The sequence below is a fragment of the Ambystoma mexicanum genome, chromosome 7p (genome assembly GCF_040938575.1).
Source record: "Ambystoma mexicanum isolate Mex_15411 chromosome 7p, UKY_AmexF1_1, whole genome shotgun sequence".
Taxonomy (NCBI): Eukaryota; Metazoa; Chordata; class Amphibia; order Caudata; family Ambystomatidae; genus Ambystoma; species Ambystoma mexicanum.
In genome coordinates, this window is record NC_090939.1 from 775,178,960 (window position 1) to 775,202,905 (window position 23,946).

At 44.2% G+C, this 23,946-nt stretch overlaps 1 protein-coding gene across 3 annotated transcripts in view; it reads left to right on the plus strand.

The window, feature by feature from the left end:
- The window catches only part of UXS1 (UDP-glucuronate decarboxylase 1), a 474,798-nt gene that overhangs the window by 214,872 nt on the left and 235,980 nt on the right, over positions 1 to 23,946 (plus strand). For all 3 annotated transcript variants that reach the window (XM_069636899.1, XM_069636898.1, XM_069636900.1), the window contains exon 10: positions 12,452 to 12,571. In XM_069636899.1, the coding sequence (XP_069493000.1) occupies positions 12,452 to 12,571 (120 nt within the window). The remainder of the gene's footprint in view (positions 1 to 12,451; positions 12,572 to 23,946) is intronic.

Sequence of the window (23,946 nt, forward strand, 5' to 3'; positions counted from 1 at the left end):
CATCAGCAATAATAATTGCATCCATTTTTTGTAGTTTTTATTTTATTGTTTTCCTAAACTCATTAGACAACTAACCAATTTTGCACACATAAAAAGCTTCAAAATCAATGATACTGATTTCCCATGCATACTTTTCGGCCAAAACAAATCCACAAGGACCAGAATAGTGTCTGGGACAAATTTATCAAAATATTATATTTTTTTGCATTCTTAAAACCGGTCACAAACAAACAGATGAGGCAATGTTTTCACTTTAGAGCTGTCTTTAGTGTCTACACAAGGCTTTAGTATCTCCAAACATTTTTTCTTATTTAACATTTCATTTGTTAAAAAACCATTGAAACAAAAACACATAATTTCTGAGCCCCTTGTTAGGAAAACACTGTGTACGGTTCCTTAGTACCTGGTTCTATGAACCCAGACACTACCTGGGTGTAAAGTTTGGTTCTGAAGACCTTCACCACTGTGTCCCCCTAGTCTATAGTTGTAAGAATTTTTTTTTAAACTTTTACTTTTTCTTTAAACAGGGCATTTGATAATTGATAGGGTACCCTTGCTCTAGAGACACTAGCTCTAGATGTTAAACGCCCCAATGTTTTCCACAGATAATTCGAGGTCATACCGTTGGTCCCTCTTCTCTTGCAAATTATAGACCTCAGATGCTTTGAGAGTAAATAGCCGAAAAGTGATCAGCCCAGATCTGAGCTGGGATGGCGTTTGTATTGAACGATATCCATTTTCCATCTGGTTTATCCTTGTCCAAAAACGTATACTAGACTTATCCCTCAGAGCAGCCATCATGGCTTTGCCATCCCTTTGCTACATCTCATGGCAATACGATGGTATCCAATTCTTTTGTTTTTGTTTCACTTCATGTATCAGCAACTAAGCAGTCTCCACCTCCTTAAGTTATTTTCTAATGGGCCACATCTTTTTACGGGTCTCGCGCTTACTACTTTACACCGTAGGATCAGACATGTCTATGGGAGAACCACTTTCTATCTGATACAGATCTGTTGCTAATACACAATAATTTGGACATCATGACCTTCAAGTGCCCTTGTATGTGACATATAGAGTATTTACTTCTTTTCACTTCCAAAGCAGATTCTTGAGTCATGTAGCATAAAGGAAAACAACTATTGCTGTTTTCTATTTTAACTCAGCCGGTTTCCCCTAGTATTAGTTTCTACACACAATGAATACATTCTTTATAAACACTTTCTCCCAAGTAAAAGACAGCCTCAAAATTGCATGGTCACTTTCAGTATTCAGTTGTTCATTGAATTTACTAGACCTGTCCACTAAAGTTTCATTAACCAATATCTAATCAGTATTAGAGGATAAAACCCTCCAGCCGACCAGGTCACATCGTCTTCCCCCCGCCCATTTTGCTCAAGCCCCAACCATTAAGTGTTGTATACCATTTTGCTCCCTGAAGCTTCTTGCGCTTGTTAGAACCAATCACTGGGGTCATTACATTCAGACGACCCTCGTTACCAAATTAGGTCAATATCAGCTGCCTCCCCAGCGTTACATTCTGCTTTGAAGTCTCCAGCAAAGATAATTTTACCCCCAGGATATTTTACCAGCCAATCTTCCACCTTCATATTTAAACGTGGAAGGATAATATCTAGGTTCACTGGAGTTCCAGTAGATATTAATCAATAATAGCGGTCCAGTGTGTACAAATGTTTCAAAATCCAATGACACTGCTAGAATACATCTTCCATTCATCCAATTTTCAAACACCCTGACTATTTTCGATTGCAATAGTAAGACCACCCACTGCTCTCCCCCTATGGCCTTGTACTGCAACCAAATGCATGGTGTCCTAACCATCTAAAGACAGTTGATCAACATTCCAGGTCTCCTGCAGTAATATGTGAAATAAATGCAGATGATTACATAACTTCTTGATGGAGAGGCAAGGAGATACCTGAATATTCCAGGACATGAATGTGAGGCTATAATCTTGACTAAATATGTTGTTTTAGGTCTTTTAATTGAAGTATCGAGTCCTTTAGAATTATTGCTAACTAACGCCGATTAATATCATGAAAAGGCTTTTGATCCACACTCTTAACTGTTTCATATTCATCTGATGGGGGATTTCCCTGAACATACCTGCCTCCTTTGCTTCAATTCGCAGAAAGGAAAAAGGTCATACCCAAATTTGAACAAGCTCTCCCTTTCATTGACCAGCATGACAAAAACCAGCCTACATGGAATGACTATTTTCACAGTCCTAATGCAGGGAGTAGATGAAATCTACAAGCTTGATGTCGATCAAGGTTATTAATCTAAAGCCTGACCTCATTGAATAGTCCAAACATTTTCATTCGATTTAAGGAGTTGGGACCGCCGTACTCGAACATAATGTTAAGGATCATACTCGGTTTCTCAGGATATATAGGGTCTCAAGTTTCTTGTCTGTTATTCTATCTGAGGATATCTTCACACTAAACACTGAGTGGATCACGGCAGGCCAAGATTCCTTTTCTCGTTTGCCGTAATTGCCTTTAAAAGTCCACCACTGTCTTGCACCTTTTCCGGGAATATATGGCATACTTCCCTAAGCGATTCACCCCCTGCATCTACATTTCCAACAGTAAAACCATCATTCCTTTCAATACCTCTATGCGCCTCTAGATAGTTTAAGGTGTCTATTTTGCTCAGCATATTTCTTATTAAGGGGCCAAAAGAGCTTTTAGTTGCAGCATTCCCACTCATCGGTTCAGGAGCCTCTTTCTCCCTCAACTTGTCAACCGCTTTGATAATACTTCTAATTATCTTGCTTCTTTCTTCCATGAGGGAGTCATGTTTTTGGGTACCAATCATGTGAGGGCTGGGAGCCACCTGTTGTTCATTGCCTAGAATAGCACTTTTACACTGTCTTGGTCCTTCTGTGATATGTTCATATGTAGGTATATAATCATTCAAAGCAAAGGGGCCCTCCCCAGCTATTACCCCTGATGTTGTACTTGTGCCTTTGCCCCCCCCCCCCCTCCCTCTATATATTCCTAGGTGGGGACTGAATTGTACTTTTCAGTTTAAAGATCTTGTAAAGCATAGATGTAGATTAGCTACGCATTCTATTCAACCCTTTCTGTTGAGGGTTTTTGTGCTTGAGTGTGTTAACCAATTTAGTGGTGGATTCAACATAGTTGCCTCACTTACACGGGGCTTCCATGTCATCTTCTTTGTCTGCCTTTTGGACTCCTCGACATCACTGGTGGTGGGTAGAATTCTCATAAATGTGGCAATTCCTCCCACCTTCGAGCCCTCCAGCTCTTTTGTTTAAACTTTGGGACTTTGAACTTTTCAAATCAATGTGTTTTCTGTGTTTGTTTCTTTTGGTTATGGAGTCTAACCAACTCGTTGGCATCATCTTTTACAACTGCGTCACAAAGCACATTCAGTGCAGTGACACAGGGAAATCTTTCAGATTCCCCAAGGTTTAAATAACTTATCTGGGATCACCTACTTTTTCCCAGAACAGTGGGGGGAAATTGACTTCACTTAGCCCTGTAAATTCCTAGACCCAGCACAACCAATCTTCCTATAGAGTGCTGGAGGGGTTACCTAGTAGCCCCTGTGTCTAGATACTCATGTAACAGTCAAATGTTACCCATTTCTCTCAGAATGGCTGGTGGCAGTGGTTTTACAACTAACTACCATGATTTTTCCCGACTGCAAACTATTCGTAGCTCCGGTAACGTTAAATTGCGGGAGCCATATTTTTCAAGATGGCGCCCAGCCATTGTTGCTAAAATGGTTCCCGGTCTTCTTTTTTCACCATGTCTTTGTGGAAAGGTCCTTCTAGTGCCAAACCAGGTTTGGTCTATTTGTTCATTCGCCTTCGGCAGCCTTCAGGAGTGAAGACCGCCTCTGGCACCATAGGGTCTGGGGTAGGCAGGAAGTGTGGGAGGTGCCCGTAACTCCCTATGCTTATTCTCCTAAGAGACCCAAATGCACTCTGTGATTGGCTGGCTGACTGTCCGGCAAGGACAGCCACCCTGCTGGGTGAGTGGCAGCTAGGCTGGAATGAATGGGAGAGAAATTAATAAAAGGCAAGTCTCTTGGCTTGGAAGGCAGAGTCGACCACTGGAACGAAGGAACCAAAGAAGAGCTTGAAGAGGACAGCTGCTGCAACTCCTGGACCGTTGGTTTGCCCGGTGAAGCCATGCTGCAGGACCGAATCGCCAAGTTTGCATCGACAGAGAAGCCCTGCTAAGGAGGACTTCTCCCTTTTCAGTTGGTAGGACCAATCAACTCCCAAGTAAGTTACCTGGACACCTATCTCGGAGCTGGTTGAATTTCCACAGAGTGCTGCAGGAAACCGTAGAGCCAGGGAGAGGGACACCAGATTGTGTTACTTGTAAGCTTGCCAAAAGTGTTTGGAAGATCCTCGACTCCCACGACGTCGGACTGACCGAGCCTGACAACCCACCCCCCTTAGCTGTGTGTGGGACCTCTGAAGCAAGGACAGTCCACCTTGACTGCCAGGACCAGCGTTGTTACCAGTGCGGTAGCTGAAATGGGAAACAGCCACTGAAATTGAAGTTTGCCAGTTGCAAGCGTTGACCAGTCCCAGTGCAGGAACCCCCGGACGTCCTCTCTTGTCTCCACGAATGAGGCCCAGGAACAGCAAGATATGCAGGAGCAGAAGTTATCAGCTGCATCTTTTTCTTCATTGTAAGGTACTGTAAAACAAGACAAAGAGAATTTACCGCTCACTGTGAAAGTGCTTGAAACTTTTGCAACTCGCAGGCCTAATCAACTTGTGACCCAACATAGGATTCTTCTTTTTACAAACTACTTCTAAGAACGTGTGCAGAGACTTTTCCGTTTAACTACCAGAACTGCTTTATCCTATCCAAGACTTAAGCCCACTGACTTTGGCCTAGCCTATTGAATTGAATTGACTCTTCTGGTGAACTAAGTATCTACCCTGTCTAAGAATTATTGTAACCTTTCATGTTCTAATAACCTTTGCTTTTTACTCCTCTTGAAAAGTATTCTGAAATAGTATTGAAATATATTTGAGTGTTATATAATTGCCTCCTTCTAATGAATGTTTGATAACTGACAGATAAATACATTAATACGTATTTATCAAAGAAACCTTGTGTAAGAGTTTATTTGAACACCTGTGATTGTAGACCTCTGTATAACATCATTACTGCTCACATTGCCCCTCTTGTGATGAGCCTGGCTGCTCAACATGCTACCAAAACTGTGTAGTACTGACGTATACCAAAGCTTGGTTTGCTTACACCTGTAGTCGTAGTTGTGTGAAGTGTTCCCAGAGGGTACTGCATACAAACTTTGCCTAACAAGGGTTCACAGGGTTCTTTGTTCGCGTTCTCAGCTAGACCAGACCACCCAGAGTCATGATCACACTCAGCCAGTGAGCGAAGACCTTTTTGAGAGGTGTTTTTAGAGATTCTCAGTTTGGGTAAAGTTTCAGTTTATTTTTATTTTTTATTTTTTCTGTTGGTATTATTAGGCCCTAACTTAATGATCACAGCCTCTACTTCAGTAGTAGCATTCAAAGTCCCATCCAGCTCAATTTATTGGGCAAGGTTCCAAGTTTTCTTCCACTTTAATAAGTTCCTCTAGGTTACTAGCATGGATAAGGGATTTCTTTAGTCCAAATGTTTTATCAATTACTCTAAGGAAGGCTGAAATATCCATAAGTTGGGGGGAGCTATTGCACGTGCAAGAGGCTGTCCTGCCTTGTAGAGGAAACCAAGCAGCCAAAGAGATCTGCAGAGAAATCTTTCCTCAGTGACATTGATCTTTCAGTGTTCTTCATTTTTTCTTCCTTTGTTTCCCGTTCACTACACGTTCTCTGCCCAGCGCTTCACAATCGGCACTATGGTTCACAATCTAAATCTCAAAGCTTACCGCTCCCAGCCAACAGCACTCGGTCTGCACTCTGGGATACGCGTGGCCCGAAAGTAAGTACTGAGGGGCAGCAGAATGGGCGGGGCTTGATACAGTCGCTGTGGTTTTTTTTTGCGTTAAAAGGGGATAAAGGCAATAAGAAGTAGACAATGTCCCAATATGTATAGTCTTCAGCGTGTTCAGTCCCAATGATAGTTTAATGATCCACATGGTTGTACCTCGGATTGTGGAAGCAAATGCTTCAGGCTAGCGCCAACAGCCAGGGCAGCCAACAGCACTCAGTCTGCACTCTGGAATGCCCGTTTTCTTATATACATGTTGTTCGTTTTATTTTGTGCCTGATAAATTGTTGAGTTAAAACTCCCAGGTAGGGTCGGGTCTACTAGTAGTTTGCCAACCCAGAACTCATGGAAGGTTCAACTCCTTCCCTTCCCAAAAGCAACGCAGGCCCAGACAGACAGCAAGTTCAGTGGTTTTATTACAGCCAAAAGCAACAAGGATCAGAACACGGATGGCAGAAATCCAGGAACTTCTCAGCAATCTCTGGCTCACAGGCCAGTTTTGTAGCACTATTGCATCACACCGACATCACAATCTGGGCCCCTTCTCCAGAAAACCTATTGGACAAGTGGATTTGGTGTTGTGATAGTTCACCTATAGCGGACCCTCTATCTAGTTTACTGGCTCTCCCATGTCAGATGGCTGGTCTGGATCATCCCCGAAAGAAATGCTACTTCTACAATGTTGCAGTGTGAGGGTCTTACGATTCGTTCTCGCCCGTTGCTACCCACCCCTAGGGTACTGAGCTGTGATTGGCTAGAGCTGACATTCCCCTGTGAGCCAAAATGGTTCTTAGCTCGAGGTGTACCTTCTCAAGGTAATAAGAATTATGTGTCTGCATTGTAACATGTGTGCTTCACCAAAGACTGAGAGCACTCGTTCTCATCATGCAACACAACTTCTTCTGTAATTACTTTGTTGCAAGCCTCTGTCTGGATGCTTGGGACTGCTCCTCTTTCCCAGCTGCTAGTTTTTTTATCAGCTCGGACGAGTCACGTGTTTTGGGGCTCTCCAGCTCTGATTTATGAAGTATTGTTTGCGTTTACTGTTGAGGGAATGGAATGTCACTCGTTTCTTGGTGGCCTTGGCAGCAGTACCTGTCCCACACAATTGCTCTACTGATCGCGCTGAATTCAGGTCATCTTAGCCTTTACTAAGATGTTTGTGGCCTACTGTAATTTCCTAAACCATAGCATGGATTCTAACTTGTTTGTGCTATTCTATAGTATCCTTAGGTTAGTTGTTTATGGCTCTGTCGGGTCCCTCGGGTGCTCCTGCAGTTTGATAGGGTTATTTGCATACAAGCATCTGCAAGCTTTTGCACAGTATCTATTGCTTCTTGTGGTTTCTACGTTGCTGCGGTCAGGCTAATGGCAAAATAATAAAGGCAAAAACAGTATTTATGTGGATTTTGTCCTCTAACTTATAGCACTGTTGCCTGTGTTCTTCTTGTATTCGGGTGTATGATTGTGTCCCGATTGCACATGTGCTTCATGTCAAACGCTGCTATGTCAATGTGTCTCTAACAACATTGAGCATGTCTTCTTGGTGCTTTAATCGAGACTGTCAATTGAAGTGTCCTTAACGGCATCCAGAGGCTCTTCATTCACTCTGGGTAATGTTTGTACTGCTCCTGGGCTATAGGGTTGGCTGAGTGGGTACCTTTCGACTTATTTGTCTATCATGGGAGCGCTGGGAATTGGTCTGAAATGGTAAGAGCGAGCATGGTTCCTGCGGTGGTGCTTCCGGGCTACATGTCTGGTCATTGGGGGCGGGGGGTAGGATCTGGGCACCCCTCATCAATATGTCCTCATTTCTTTTACACCCTCAAACATCTGGATGCTATTGTACACCCTCTGTGGGAGTGCTTCTGCCATCTTTGACTGTGTTTATTATCATTTTTGATTGAAATTGACATTCCTGTTCTAATAAATGCAAATTAAAAGGACCCCCCTGTTCTCTTGCCAGTGAGACTTCACCCAACTCCCAAACCTGTCCTGGCATCTTTTGCTTTTCTGTTAATGTCTCCTCCCCCATTTCCCATTTTAATGCCTATCCATCTATGTACCTATTGCTTTCCTTCCATTATCCCTTTCGGAGTGTTCCACACCCACTTCTTCGGCAAAGCCCCATATGCTTTATTCTCTCTTCTGAGTGTGTGCTGCCGGTCTCCTTAGCTGCCCTAGCCTCCTTGTTGTGATCTTGCCTAATGATTTATAAAACTCTTATTCAAGGCAATGATGTTGTCATTGACATGGCTGCATCCAAATGATACTGTATGACCAGGTCCTTTTTTATGTAATGCAGGCTGTTGCTTCAAAACACATTTTGCATAGTTTTGAGTTTAAATTTGAACACAAGCTTTGGCACTTTTGTGCCAAATCGGGGATTGCCCCTTTAGTTTTGTCTTCCATTCTTTCTAAGCAGAATGAGCATATAGATCAAAACTGTTTTTTTACATTGCAATGCTCTGTATGGGGCTACCTATATGTGATGGGGGTGACGATAACTCTGACGCGCTCCCCTGTGCTTGAGGTCAGAATCTAGCATGAAGCCTGATTTAAAAGCGATTTCATTTTATTTATTAACCGCCCGAACCTAGTCTGTACCCCATTTTACACCTGAAGGTAGCACCGGTTATTCCAGTGTATGATTTGAATTACATTATTTTTAATTGTCAACCACCCCACCTCCTGTAATTATCAAATCCTTTGTCATTTAAGTGGAAATTGTATTTGGTAAAGAGAATTTTATGGAAGGATTGTTTTGTCAGGTTGAAAAAGAACAGACAATGAAACAGTTTAAAGGAGATGTAATCAAAATTATTTGATCCAAAGCTATTCTTTCTTATAAACATTTCCCATCAATTTGTTGTGACTTTTCACAACTTATTCTCTGAAACATGGATCTGGTCTAACAAACCTTACAGGTGATTTAACATGCCAAGCCATTTTTCAGTTGTTCAATCGAGTTTCCTCCGCAACACTACCAGATTATTTTTTTTTCTTCTTGTTTTGAAATATCTAGTTGCAACAAGATGTCTGTTTGTCAGGGGTTTAGAATCCTCAGTTTAGAGATGACTTCCCTGTGTATTCTCCCTTCTCCATCCTTCAGTCTTCTTTCTTGGCTGTTTGTTCAGCTTCTAGACTTCACTTTTTTCAGGAGACCCTCTTGCCTGGGTCTTCGGGCCTATATGTACTTGAACTGTAAATCTTGGCAATAACAGCAATTGGTGCAACTGTCTTAGACAAGCTGTGGGGCTCAGAACACTTGCAGGCGGCTCTCCAGGCTTCCTGGTCCCAGGTAAACCAAACCTTTTGGACAGGGGTTTCCTTCTTTAGGAAAGGAGAATGAGGGGAATCATATTAATCTCGGTGTGTTGACATCTTGGGTATCTTGGTTAGTTTTCTGAGCTCCTTCCTGACCCCCCATGAATCCATGTAGGAATTATCTATGGGTGTCCACTTTCTGGATCCATATCCATATCCATATCCATATCCAGTCCACGTTTTCCTCGTGGTTTTCAGGTTGTAACCTTTCCAGACTGATTAGCTAGGCCTCAGGATACAGCTGGAATCTAGGACTTCTGTATTGCATGTCCAGGTCCACATGACCATGTGAGGAGGTCACTTCATCACACTGGATATTCTTTAAACTGCAAAAATGATAAAAACCTTTGCAGTAAGTGTCATTTATGATGTGAGTAGTTATGACTGAATCATCTGTGTAAAGGAGTATAGGAATCTGCCTACCTTCTATTATCTTGACCAACGGAATGTAGTTCTGAATCTTTAGAATTTAAGTGGGAGTAGACTATTGGTGAAAACCATAAACATTCTAATTCCTGTAGTTCATGCATGGTTTCCAAAGGTATTTAGTCCTGGCTGCTGCTGCCTTGGGTTCCAGTGGATCAGGTGAATCAATTGGTGAGTGATTCTACTTACTCTGTTATGTGAATTATCTCTAAATACGCCAACATCCCTGTTGTGCTTTAGCCCCAGTTTTGTGCGATTGGCCTTAGCTGAGCTTTCTGTGATTATTTACAGTTCACGTTAGATCGAGGGATTCTTGGGGAGAATTCTCAGAAATGTGCTAATGCCCTTCTACCTTAGAGACCCTGAGCTCTCTTTGCTGGACTTTAGGCCTTTTAATTTAAAAACTGGAGAGTGTGAAACTTTTTCCCACTCCCGTATTTTGCTGTGATTTGTACTGTTTCTTCTGACTATGGAGTCTGAAACTCCATAGGCATCAGCTTTACATTGTGAAACCAATCGCATTCAGTGCAGTGACACAGGGAAGTCTCTTAGATTTCCCAAAGGTTTAAATACCTTCTCTTGGTGAAACTTCTGCTTCCAAGAGAAGTGAAGTGAAATTGATTTTACTTGTATTTTGTTTCTTTCTAGACCCAGCACACCCTTTCTTACCATAGGATGCTGTTGGGGATGGGGGGGTTACTTAATATCCCCTTTCTCTAGTTTATCATGTAGCATTTTTATGTTACCCTTTCTACAATTAATGGCTGGCGGCAGTGGTTTACTTTTTGCTACCATTGTGTGTTTTTCCCGTGCAGTAAGGCACCCATGGGTGGCCATTTTGACAAAATGGCCGGTCTTTTTTTCGCCATTTCTTGTCAGAAAGGTCCTTCTTGAGATTTACTCTCTGCGCCAAACCAAACCAGGTTTGGTCCCTTTGTTAGTTTTGTCTTTGGCGGGATTCACGAGTGAAACCCACCTCAGGCTCCAGTATGTCTGGTAGGGGGTGGAAGTGAGGGAGGTGCCTGAAACTCTCTGTACTTAATCCCCTTGGTTACAGGAATGCACCCAAACGTGATTGGCCGGCTGGCTGTCCGGCAAGGACAGCCACCCTGCTGTGATTGACAGCTAGGCTGGATTGAATGAGAGAAACTTGCATAAAAGGCAAGGCTTTTTGGCTTGGAACGCAGAGTCGACCACTGGACTGGAATCCGAAGAACTTGGAAGAGACGTCTGCTGCAACTCCTGGACCGTTGGTTTTCCTGGTGAAGCCCTGCTGCTGTGCTGAAACTCCGAATTTGTTTCGACTAGAGAAGCCCTGCAAGGACGACTTCTCCCCTTGAGTTGGTGGGACCAATCAACTCCAAAGTGAACTTGTTTGGACATCCTCTCGGAGCTGGCTGTACTTCTGGTGCTGGAACCGAAGTGCCAGGCAGAGGAACACCAAATAGAGTGGATTGCTTTTAAGTCCGACCCGAGCGCCAGGAAGATCCTCCGGACTTCCCTGAAGCAGGACTGACCAAGCCTGAGCCACCTCAACAGAGTGCTGGACCCCAGATGCCAGGAAAGTTTGAAGTGTTTTCCGAGATCCGCAGTGTTGCAATTTGCTGTCAGACACGAGGAGCTGAAACAACAAAGTGCCTCTGAATTGAATTTTGCCCATTGCTGCCACTGACCTTCCCATTGCAGTGCAGGAGTCCCCAGACGTCGTCCTTCTTGTCCCCACGACTTGCCCAGGAACAACAGGATCTGCTGAGCTGTACAAGAACAGAAGCCGGCTGGAACCATTTCTTCTAACCAAAGGTACTGTAAAGTCTAAGAACCTACTCTTGTTGTGTAGCCCTACTTGCTCTCAGTTGAGACCTGCCTTGGTTGCCCTTGCAGAGTTACTTACAGCTTTGCTCCTCACAAGCCTCCCAGCTTGTGGCCCTTCAAGTGAGTCTTATTTCTACAAATGTTTCTAAAAGCATTGTGCAAGACGTTTACTTACCTGCCAAGATCTTCAGCTCTCCTAGACTTTGTCCAACTAACATTGACTGTCCTGGATCCCTGAGAGACTCTTCTACCTCTGACTTGTGCTTTTGCCTTTCCCCCAGGAAAGGGTTAATGTACTTTGCTTTGGAGGGTTTTTAAAGTACTCACCAGTTTATGAATTATTTGTTAACCTATGTTTTATTCCCCAATCTAACATTTGCACCAAACTCAGTATTGCTCTAAATGTACCTGTGATGTGATAGATGAATGTCCACAGTGTCCTAGCTATTTAAGTCACCTGAGGGTGTAGGAAGTGTTGGTGTGCCATCCATAATGGGTATCATCTGATTTAGAGAAACTAAGAGTGTGTTTTGAAGTGTAGTATACTCGTTAGATGTTTTGCTCCCTTCTGAAGAAGGCGTGTATAACTTAATTGTTTAATCAAGAAACCTTGAGTGTAAGTGTTTATTTGAATAACTGTTACTGTGAAACTGTGTTACAACCCTACTGCTCACGTTGACCCCTCTTGAGATGAGCCTGGCTGCTCAGCCATAGTACCAACCTGTGTAGGATCCACTTATACCAACGGTTGGATTCCTGTTGCTTTAGTGCACCCAAAGGGTACTGCACACAATCTTGCCTGACGGGGATGCTTTTCCATTTGCAGTCTATACCAAAGGCATGTTGTCACTTACAGCAATTTGTTATATGGATGTTGCTTACACTTGTCTTTTCCCTTTGTTTGACTTTAGGAAGGAGTTGAAGTGCGAGTGGCAAGAATATTTAATACTTTCGGTCCTCGGATGCACATGAATGATGGTCGAGTTGTCAGTAACTTCATTCTTCAGGCTCTGCAGGGAGAACCGCTGACAGTAAGTGTCTGAATTGCTTCCAACATTGTAAGAATCTTACATTGAATGTTTTAAATATCTCCCTGGTTTCTGGAATTTTAGTATCCACCTTCTGCATTTTAGCGTACATAATGTCTAAGAAATCAATCTGGAAGATACTTAAGTTATTCCTTTCACAGTAGGACTCTGTCATTCAAAGATTATCGGAGCAATCGAAGTACTGACTACAGAATTTGCATAGTGTGTAGTAGCTAAACTAGGAATTGACACCTGTGAAAACTCTTATTGATTCTTTTGTGCTGAGGCTTTTTCCCCATAACACAACAATGATGGTGCAGATGGCATGTAACATGTGCAAGTAGCCTTTCACTGTACCTCCCTCTGTCAGAGAAGCTAATCAGATTATTTACCTGAAACCATTTCTGTGGCACCCATAAGTCCACCCACCTGTTCATGATAAATTAATGCATGGCAAGGAGAGTTAATAGCATATGCAGTGCAAAACATATAACCTAATATATACACAATATAAATAGAAAAATATATTTCTAAGGGATTGTGTCCGCCAACGTATTCCTTATCTTGAATAGATCACTTCCAGCTTGCTGGCCTTGGACATTTTTTTTCAGTAGAGGGCGCTGCGTGTCGACGTCCCTCGAGTTGGTGTCCCTCGAGTTGGTGTCCCTCGACAGCCTCTGTATCGGCGCCGACGTCATCGTGCGTATAAATAGACTCTTGCAGCATCCGTTGCTCAGTTCTGTTTTTTCCGCGCTTCGTGGGCCTCGGAGTCGTGTTGCTCAGTTATTTCTTCAAGTATTTATTATTCCTAAAGATATTTTCCTCATTCGATGGCTTCCTCTTCCGAACCGTCGACCCCACGGTCCGGCTTCAGAAAGTGTTGAGATTGTGGGAAGAAAATGTTGTTTGGATCTATTTGTTGTGCCTGGGATCGGAGCATCAGTGTTCGGAATGCGAGGACTGTATGTCCATGACAGCGAAAGCCTTGAAGGAGCGTAAGGGGAAGCTAGAAAGAGGTAAGACTCTTAAAACTTCAACTTCTTTGAAAGTTTCCTCGGCAGAGACGAGACATTCGTCTCCTTGCCGTCACAGGAAAAATTCCTGTTCAAGGTCTTGAAGCGGTTCCCATCAGTCTTCGAGATCTAAACACTCGTAGATCTCCTCCTTCATCTTCTTCTACTTCCCCGTCACCTGCCCCACGAAACACAGCTCTCCAGCTAAGTGGGAGGAATTCTGTAAAAAAAAAATGCTTAGCGTCTTCGAGAAAGCGGCCTCGACCCCCTCAGACGGCTAAAGGTGAAAGACCCGAAAAATCAAAAGCAGTAATACTGCATCATCGACGCCTTTATCGAAGGGCCCGTCGACACTCAAATAGGTCGAATCGATGCCGTCTACGACGCCACTGTCGACACCGATAAAGGACAGACCTACTGCTGTTACTACATCTCAGTCAGACGTACCAAGGGCTTTGACCATGACCTCAAGGATGTCGTTGATAACCTCGATGACTGAGTAGGATTCCGATCCTCTCGAGTTCTTCGAAGTCTCTTCATACTTTTTCGACGCCTTTTTCGGTTTCATCGAAGCCTTTGACTTCCGCGTCGACAACTTTGACGTTTTCTCAACCGGTGGCTACAAGCTTGGCCCCTTCTGCTCTAGAAATAGGTTTTAAACCATACCTAAGGTCAGATTATTGCAGAGCGTTGTCCTCTATATATGAGGAAGGGGAGGACTCTGACCATGAAAGACCCTTTGGGTTACAGAGGACCACTACACCTATACCAGAGGATTTTATCTCTGAAGAGAACAGATTGAAGGACCTTCAAGACTCTTTGCATGAGGCAAGTGGTTTAGATACTTCTCCAGAAGTAGAATTTGCTAAACCAGACCCAGGGGAACATACTGAGATCCCCTATATGGTCTTAATGGCCAGAATAATAGTTCATGGGGTGGTCTACACCTTCACCTTCTTTTCAACAGGATGATCTTACGGACATTTTACTTAAAGGCCCAGAGGAAGATCCTGTGGTTCCCTGTCATGCTGAATTGCAGAGAAAAATATCTGTCAACTGGGAAACTCCTGAGGTTATCCCGGCAGTTAACAAAAAACGATCTGCCAAATATAGTGTATCTACTTCTGACCCTGAGTATTTGAGCAAACGTCCAACTCCTGAGAGTTTGATTGTACAAGCAGCATCTTCATCGAACAGTAGATATGCATACCCTACTATTCCACAAGACAGGGATGAGAAAAGGTTTGACGCTATGTCATAAAAGTTCTTCTTGGCATGTAGCACGATGCTTAAATCCATTAATGCTACTTGCACGCTCGCCGGATTCAGCCATACACTTTGGGAGTGTGCTTCATCTGCGACTGTCTCCCGGAAGGAGAGGAGAGGAGAGGAAAGGGAAGCATTTCTGAACATCATTAAAGATGGTAAAGACGCAATGTGCGAGTCCCTTCAAACTGGCATTGATTCTGCTGACAGTATCAGCAGGGCCATGGCGGCAAGTACTACAATCCACAAATTTGTGTGGTTGCGAAGTCTGGTTTTGCTCCAGATGTACAGGCCAGACTTTTGAATATGCCCTTTGACGGCACTTTTGTTTGGTAAGAAGGCTGATGACAGCCTAGAGAAGTTACAAACATCCAAGGCAGCAGCAAAATCTCTTGGAGCTGCAATCCGTCAAACTCTGTATCGCCCCTCAGGGACCTGTTGGAGGGGTAGGTCCTTTTTGCTTTTATTCCACATTCGGAAAAGACAGAGGACAGCCGGCTCAAAGGGGCCAAAAACGATTCACCCGCGGTGGATGGGTTAAAAGTACAAAAGCCGCCGCAGCAGCAGCAGGTGCCTCCTTTCCTTCTGCATCTGCGTCAGCCGCCTCTAAACCACTCTGATGTCTCACCTCACAAGACACCAGTAGGGGGCAGGTTAACTCAACATCTGACGGAATGGCAGGCTATTACGTCAGATGCTTGGGCATTGGAGACAGTTGCCCAAGTTTACTGCCTGCCCTTTTTACGCTCCCCTCCACTGGGGAACAACTGTTTGAAGTTTCCAGATCTGCTCCTTTCGCAGGAGATTCTAGACCTGCTAGAGAAAGGTTCCATAGAACCAGTACCTGTAGCGGAGAGGAACAAGGGTTGGTATTCCCACTACTTTCTAGTACCGAAGGACGGAGGACTGAGACCCATCTTGGACTTACAAGAATTGAACAAATTCCTCAGGAAGGACAAGTTCAAGATGGTAACTCTCTCTCAGATCCTTCAGGCCCTCCAGCTTCAGGACTGGCTGGTATCTCTAGACCTTCGGGATGCTTATTTCCATGTGCCAATCCATCTCAAACACGGGAAATACCTGAGGTTCGTAATTGGCAACTCTCGCTATCAATTTCGAGTTCTGCCATTTGGGCTGACCTCCGCCGCGAGGGTCTTCACCAAGCTAATGTCGGTAGTGGCTGCAAGTCTAAGGAGGGAAGGGATCCACGTCTACCCCTACCTAGACGATTAGTTGATCAAAGCATTATCTTCGGAACAAGCTCAGATCCAACTAGCTTATGTCTGCCACTTAACAAACTAGGCTTCTCCCTCAACTTAAAGAAGTCACAGATGATACCATCACAGAGACTCCAGTTCATCAGAGCGGTCCTGGACACTTCCCTGGGGAAAGCCTTGCCACCAGAGGTGAGGACTCAAGATATTCTGCAGATGGTCACCAAGTTTCAAAATGCCCAACGTCTCGCAGCCCTCGACTTTTTGAGGTTGCTAGGCCTCATGGCATCCTGCATCTTCCTTGTTCCAGAGGCTCGCCTGAGAATGAGATCCCTCCAGTGGGCACTAAGAACCCAGTGGTCGCAATTCTCAGGAAGAATGACAGATCTCCTTCAGGTCTCGGACAAAGTGGCTCGAGACCTTCAGTGGTGGGACTGTCGGGAGAACATTTTGAAAGGAGAACTGTTTTGCCAACCATGGCCGGAGATGACAGTAGTCACGGATGCCTCACTCACGGGGTGGGGAGCCCATGCCAACGACTTGACCATCAGCGGTCGTTGGTCTCCATCGGAGTCCAGACTACATATCAACCTGTGGGAGCTGAGAGCTATCAGACTAGCGCTGAAGGCTTTTCAGCCATCTGTAGAAGGAAAACCTGTCCTAATAATGATGGACAACACAGTGGCCATGCACTACCTCAACAAAAGAGGAGGCGTAGGATCACTGCCACGGTGCAGAGAGGCGATGCAGCTCTGGTTTTGGGCAATTCAAGAAGGAATCTCTCTATCGGCAATTCTCCTAGCCGGAGAGAAGAACTTGACAGCGGACACTCTGAGCAGGCAGAGCACAGTCTCCCACGAGTGGGAGATAGCTCAGGAAGTCCTTCAAGAGATCTTCACCCTTTGGGGCACCCCACAAGTGGATCTGTTCGCCACCAGTATCAACACTAAGTGCGATCAGTTTTGTTCAAGGGAATTTCCCCTGTGAGGAGCCCTAGGGGACGTGTTTGTACTGGACTGTGAGTTTCCACTTCTGTACGTGTTTCCTCCAGTCCCTGTCATTCTTCAAATGATCAGGAGGTTGAGAAGATTCCGGAAGACTATGATCCTAATTGCCCCAGACTGTGCCAGGAGAATGTGGTACCCGGACCTTCTGGACATGTCCATCTGCCTTCCGATTCGTCTTCCGCACAGGGAGGATCTTTTCTCGCAGAAGGGAGGTCGGGTTCTCCATCCAGACATCAGAACCCTCAACCTTCATGCTTTGTTTCTGAAAGGTTGAGATACAAGGATTGGGATCTCCCAGATGACGTCGTGGAGGTGTTGCTTTCGGCTAGAAGGCCAGCAACAAAGTCTTTATACTGCTGCCGTTGGAACAAGTTTTGCAGCTGGTGTAGAGAAAAGAATATCAAACCCTTTTCATGCGGTACACCAATGGTGTTATCTTTTTTGCTCCATTTGGCGAATTCAGGTCTTCAAGTTGGTATGATCAAGGGCTGCCTCGCAGCGCTGTCGATCTTCAAGCGCACTGCGGAGGAGCCATCATATTTCAAATTACCCCTAGTAATCCAATTTCTGAAGGGGTTAATTAATGTCTATCCCCCAAAGCTGTTCCAAGTTCCCTTGTGGGACTTAAATCTAGTCTTACATTTCCTGATGGGTACTCCCTTTGAACCACTCCATTCTTGTTCATTAAGATTTCTCACCCTTAAAACAGTCTTGTCACGCTCACCTGGTCTCCACGGGGGCGTGCTCGTGTGCGTAGGGTGATGTCTGTCCTGATGCTGCTCTGCTTGACTGGAGATGCTAGCTTGCGTCTCCCCTTAGTCCTTGCTTCAGGAGATGTTCGCCTGCAAGTCAAAACAAGATATTAGCTACCGAAGGGAGCTGGTCAGTGGGTTCACTTCCTTCCGATCTTTCCTTCTCTTCTTCTGGCTCACCTTGGTTTGTTAATGGGCGAGCTCTCCGTCCTGCACACTCTGGCAGGGGCGCAGTTCACAGTCTTTCCTGGATCGAGTTACGTCACTGATCCGAAGGAGGTTGCTGAAGTAGAAGGCCCGGGAGTAAGCAGGTAAGTCTCTATTCCAATAACTCCTTGGAATAACTGCCTTTAAGTCTTTCTGTTCAAGATAACTGTCCGTTATTGTCTTACATGTGCAGCTTTTAAGCGACCTTCGGATGATGGATGACTCTCCTGACAATGATGTTCAGGATTCCTGCCGGTAAGAATAGCGCTGTGCGCGCAAAAATGTTCGCCTCTTTAGCTTTCCTTTGCTACGTGCGACTAACCTGCTTATCTTTTTCAGTTCAGCAGGTACGGCGCGATTCCAGGAAGAATGGAAGCTCTGTGTGAAGGTGACGAGCTGTGGCGCGCTGCTGAGTAAAGAACTGCCCGATGAAGTTCCTGGAGCAGGCCGATCAGGTGAGTAGCTACCCGAGAGGGTACTTTTCGTTCTGTTCTGCAGATGCGGCGGCCCGTGGGAAAGCAGGAGATGAGATCTAGATGTTGTTCGCAGGTGCCGATGGAAGACTGTGGACGGGCGTGGCAGAAGGAAGCAAGAGCTGATCTGACACGGTGAGCGTTACGCTGCAGGAGTGCAGAATAACGCGAAGCGTGTTCAGATTGCTGGGTGCGGTTTAAATAGCCTTGCAAGTAGTTCCAAGAAAATAGTCCTCTTCTCCGTATCCCGTCTCTCAGGTAAAGTGCGAGAGACACGTGGAGAGTGTCAAATACCGCAAGTGAACATGCATTGGGTTTCAGGGATGCCAGTGACCCTCCGAGTGAACAGCAGAGTTGGAGAGGCAAGGCCAAGCCTGTGGTACTAACCTTGACTCGTGAATTGGAAATCATAAAGCAAAGAAGAAACGCACACAGCTGGGGAGTTGGCAGGCAACATGAAAGTCTGGTGTTAAAGTTTGAAATAGCAACATTTTATCAGTCAAACTTTTATTCGACAAAATCTTCATGTCAACACATGCATACATTAAAAAGATACAAATATTTAAACAATGATTAAAAATGATAACATAAGATTGACAATACTCTGTGATTAAAAGTTGGTAACATGAAAATTCTCAACTCTTTATCATTAAGCACCTCTCGACTCTTAAAAGTGGCCAGTTTATTGATGTAACATTCATCTCTAGTGGGTTAGCTTCCTTTAAAATCATAGCTTTAGAGGAGAGCACAGCTTGCAGCCTCTGGCCTTAAAGATAGCCACCTGCTTCCATTGCAGCGTGATGTAACAACTTCTTTCTTATTCTCATCATATAAAGGAGACAGAAAATACATTCCCCACTCAACACTGATCTTTACATATCGTGTGATGCTGAAAGACCCTCTTTATACCAATAGTCTTGAAAAAATAGACCTATTACTTATTTGTTTTTTTATAATATCAAAAATAGTTTATTTTAATAGGTTGAATCACAACCCAACTTATTCTTTTATAAAACTAACTCTAAAACAGAATTTTCAGTAAAAAGGACCCCACAATACAACATACAGTGGATACATCTACAATACAAATTACTAGTTTCACTCACATCCATTCCTATAACATGACAATACAATACATCAACATATAAAATTTATATAATGATTTAAACATTTCCAATCACTGAGTGTTATTAGCTCAGAATAAACATTCTTATAGGTCTTATATATCAATTTTATATGTTGATGTATTGTATTGTCATGTTATAGGAATGGATGTGAGTGAAACTAGTAATTTGTATTGTAGATGTATCCACTGTATGTTGTATTGTGGGGTCCTTTTTACTGAAAATTCTGTTTGAGTTAGTTTTATAAAAGAATAAGTTGGGTTGTGATTCAACCTATTAAAATAAACTATTTTTGATATTATAAAAAAACAAATAAGTAATAGGTCTATTTTTTCAAGACTATTGGTATAAAGAGGGTCTTTCAGCATCACACGATATGTAAAGATCAGTGTTGAGTGGGGAATGTATTTTCTGTCTCCTTTATATGATGAAAATGTTGGTTATCCCCTAACCGTGAGAGAGAGGGAATGTTAAAATAAGGGGAACGGTAGACCTTTCGTAAAGATACAACTTCTTTCTTAACCATGATCTGTGGGTGTACCTTGCAACCGCAAACACTGTATGTGTTGAGGAACATTGTCTCAGTAATAACGTTGCTGTTCTAGTGTCGCTTAACCCGGTTTTCCTGAGAATCGGTCTTAGGTAGAGGTATCTCAGATGTTTAGTTTTTTCACATAGCAACATAAAGTAGTTCATGGATTCAACGGCCTTCCTGCATAACAAGAGAAAGCAGCCATTGGCAGGGTCCCCAATCTCTCTCTCATGTATAGGGATTTTGCATAATGGGGTGGGATGACATCCTGGTATGGTTGTCTACCTTGGGTCATCACTTCAAGTTAGGCAGGGTCCAGTTGTAAGTTTAAGGGCATCCATAACCAAGCAATCCCTCGCCCTTTGGGCCGCCAAGACCCTTTGCAATTTCCTAGTTCCCAGCGGTTGATTTGGGGGTTTTTCCCCATAAGTTGCTACCCCCTATTTTGGAAAGGGTCTTTTTTACATGACAGACCCATTGTATAGATTTCCCTCCATTTAAACACAATCGGCCTCAAGTGTGTCGAGGTTTGGTATACCCCGCGGTGGGCTGCATGGGGTATGACCCATGAGGGGGCAGTGCCAATGTAAGTGGACCACGGGACAGCAAAGGTTTTCTCTTCACTCACTTGTGCCAATGGGGCAGAATGCTGCACCTGTGCTGGTGGGGCAGAAGGCTGTGCCTGTGCCCTTTGTTCCTCCCTTATTATACCTGCTTGGCAGTTGGGGGCATTGGCATTCTCCTTAACTCTCCCTTTCTAGTCATCATGAGGGTCTTCCTCTTCCTCAAACACCTCTGCCTTTTTCATAATTTCTTTCCTTTGTATTTCGCTACCAAGTGCGTGTACGTATTTTCAAGAATGGTCCCATCATGTGTACCTTCTCTTGGCCAAGGTGTGAACATGCTGCCCGGGCTCTCACAGACCCACTTGGCATGATATTTTAGCCTTATACTTCGGAAGTGTCGCACGCATTCTCCAGTGGGGTCACCATGGTTCCCTCAATGTGTATCTATTCCGTTCCAGCAATATCTTATTTTGAACTCCACGCCCTCCCCAAAACCCAAGTTTTCACCAATTAAAAGAACCCCAATTTTCACTTGTTCAATTGTTACACCAATTTAAATATTTTTCAAATGACTATTTTCTATTTCAAACATTTTAAAATCACACATCAGGTATACCTGCATGATCTGGTCAGATCCTGCCCTATAGTGACCAACATACTCCAGAGGTATGGCTCTTTTAGCGGCCTAAGGGTTAACTGGGCTAAATCTACTTTGTTCCCACTTAGGCAAGAGGATGAATCGATTCCGCCCCAATGCCCCTACCAGGTTGTAAGGGAACAATTCAAATACCTAGGTATAATAATAACAAACGATCTGAACGATTATGTTCCCAGAAACCTGTAACCAGTAATGACGAGATTCGCGGAGGACACCTGACACTGGTCATCCCTTCCTCTGACACTATTAGGTAGAGCAGCGCTTTTCAAAATGATGGCCCTGCCCCGACTCTTATATATATATATATTACAGAACACCCCACTATACATCCCCCCCGAACATATTCAGAAAAATAGATCAAACACTTTGAAGATTGTTATGGAATGATGGCCACCCGCGCATAGCACTCGCCACGCTCCAAAGATCCGTATGGGAGGGCGGAATAGGGCTGCCCCGAATGCAGACGTACTACTGGGCCAGCCAATTGACGAAAGTAAATGACCAACTACACGGGGACACAGCTGCGCCACATAATAGATTAGAAGCCAACACTCCTGAGAAACCCATCATGCAGTACCTCTATGAAAAGGGCCCGAACAAACTCTCAACATGCGTGCACACAACGCAAATCTGGACAGATGCACATACATTTGTGGGCTGGGGCGACAAACTGTCGCAAGCGCAGCCATTATGGAATAACAGAAACCTCCCCGTGTATACACGCTCCCCAGATGGTCGAACTGGTCCCAGCATGGTCTGCTCACTTTGGGTGATGTAAGAGAAGACAATATAGTCCCATTCACAGAGCTGGCACACCGCTTTGCACTTCCCCAGACCGAACACTATCACTATGCTCCACTCCAACACGCACTGCACGACATCCTCCCCGAAGTGACCTCTGCCGGACTACACCCCCATAGAACGGAACCTATTCCCGGAAAGAATCACCCACAAAGTGACATCAGTTCTGTACAGTGCCATAACTTCCTTTGGCACGCCAGATCTGCTGTCGCTACGGACTAAATGGAAGTCGGACGTGGGCGCTATACTGCCGGAGGAATGGGTTATGGCACTAATGTTCCCCAGGGAAGACAGCCATATCCTCAAGGCTCAGGCTGATTCAGCTCAAGATACTACATAGAGTATTTGCCCTATACAAATGGGGAAGGATAAATGATCCGAACTGCCTGCGATGCAAAACAGAGGAAGGCACCTTCTTCCACATCCTGTGGGAGTGCACATGCATCCAACTATTCTGGGAGGCTTGTTGTGAGGAACTCTCTAGAGTCATGGGCAAAACGATTCCTAGAGACCCTAAATTATTACTGTTGGGAATGGACGATGAAATTGATCTAGCTAGATATGAAAAACTGTTCTTGTTCACCACTACTGCTATTGTGAAACGGAATATCGCCCAAAAACGGGGATCTGATCAGACACCGAGTTATGATCAGTGGAGGACAGATGTCAATGTTTGTGTTGCAATGGAGCACAGGGTATACTCGGCCAGAGGATGCCCGGCTAAAGCACAAAAAGTGTGGCAGAAATGGGAAGACGCCCAATGAGGGCTACTGTTGGACATATGGACACGGAGACATGTCAAAGCACCCCCCTGATGCCCACGGCGCTTGCAAAACAGGGGAAAGAAATGTGGTACCCGTGTTGGTGTATATCGATGGGAGACAGTCATTGACCATCACCAGCAGTGTGCGTGTATTGTTTATTTGTTTAATTTGTTTTAAATACCAATAAAATGTTATCAAAAAAAAAATCACACATCACCATTCTTTCTTTTCACATTCTTTTTAATGCATTTATTTTATTTATTTGTTTATTTGTATAATGCACCAAACACGTAGGCTTCAGGGTACTGTTGGAGAAAGGCGTAGGTTGCAGTAGGAACATTACATTGAAGGGTCAAGGGCGAGGTACAAAGTTCAGTTACAGAAGTGGAAGAACAAACCAATTACTACATCCCCATGCTATGCTCTGAGGTGGCGAGGGGGTGGCTAATATTTTGTCTAGTGGGAACAGCCAGGCTTTTGCGTAAAGACCAGTAGGAGGAATCGGCTCTAAAATGGGCAAGTAGGGCATTCCAGTGTTTAGCTGCAACTAAAGAAAAGCTGCGTCCTCCCGATTTTTGTAGTTTGAATTTGGGTGTTAGCATGTTAGACTGAGCATGTCCTAGTTGGTCTATTCACTTGAGTTTTCTTAAATTTCTTGGTGAGGTAGTATTGGCTAAGCATTTGTGTGATGGTGAGACTTTTGATGTGGATTCTCTCATGGATAGGGAGCCAGCAGGCATTCCTTCTGGCGACAGATGTGGTCTTTTTTTTTTCTGGATATTCAGTGCTTCTCTAAGAGTGTTATTTTGTATAAGTTAGTTTCTTTAAGTTGCTGGTGTAGGTTCCGGCAAAGAGGGCTTTGCAATAGTCTAGTCTTGACAGGATAAGGGCTCTGGCTAGGGTAAGACAGCCGTCCGTGGACAGGAATAGTCGGCTGGCGTTGATGCGTTTTGTGGTGTAGGCTGAGGAAGAAGCTATTGCGTTGACCTGTTTTGTTAGTG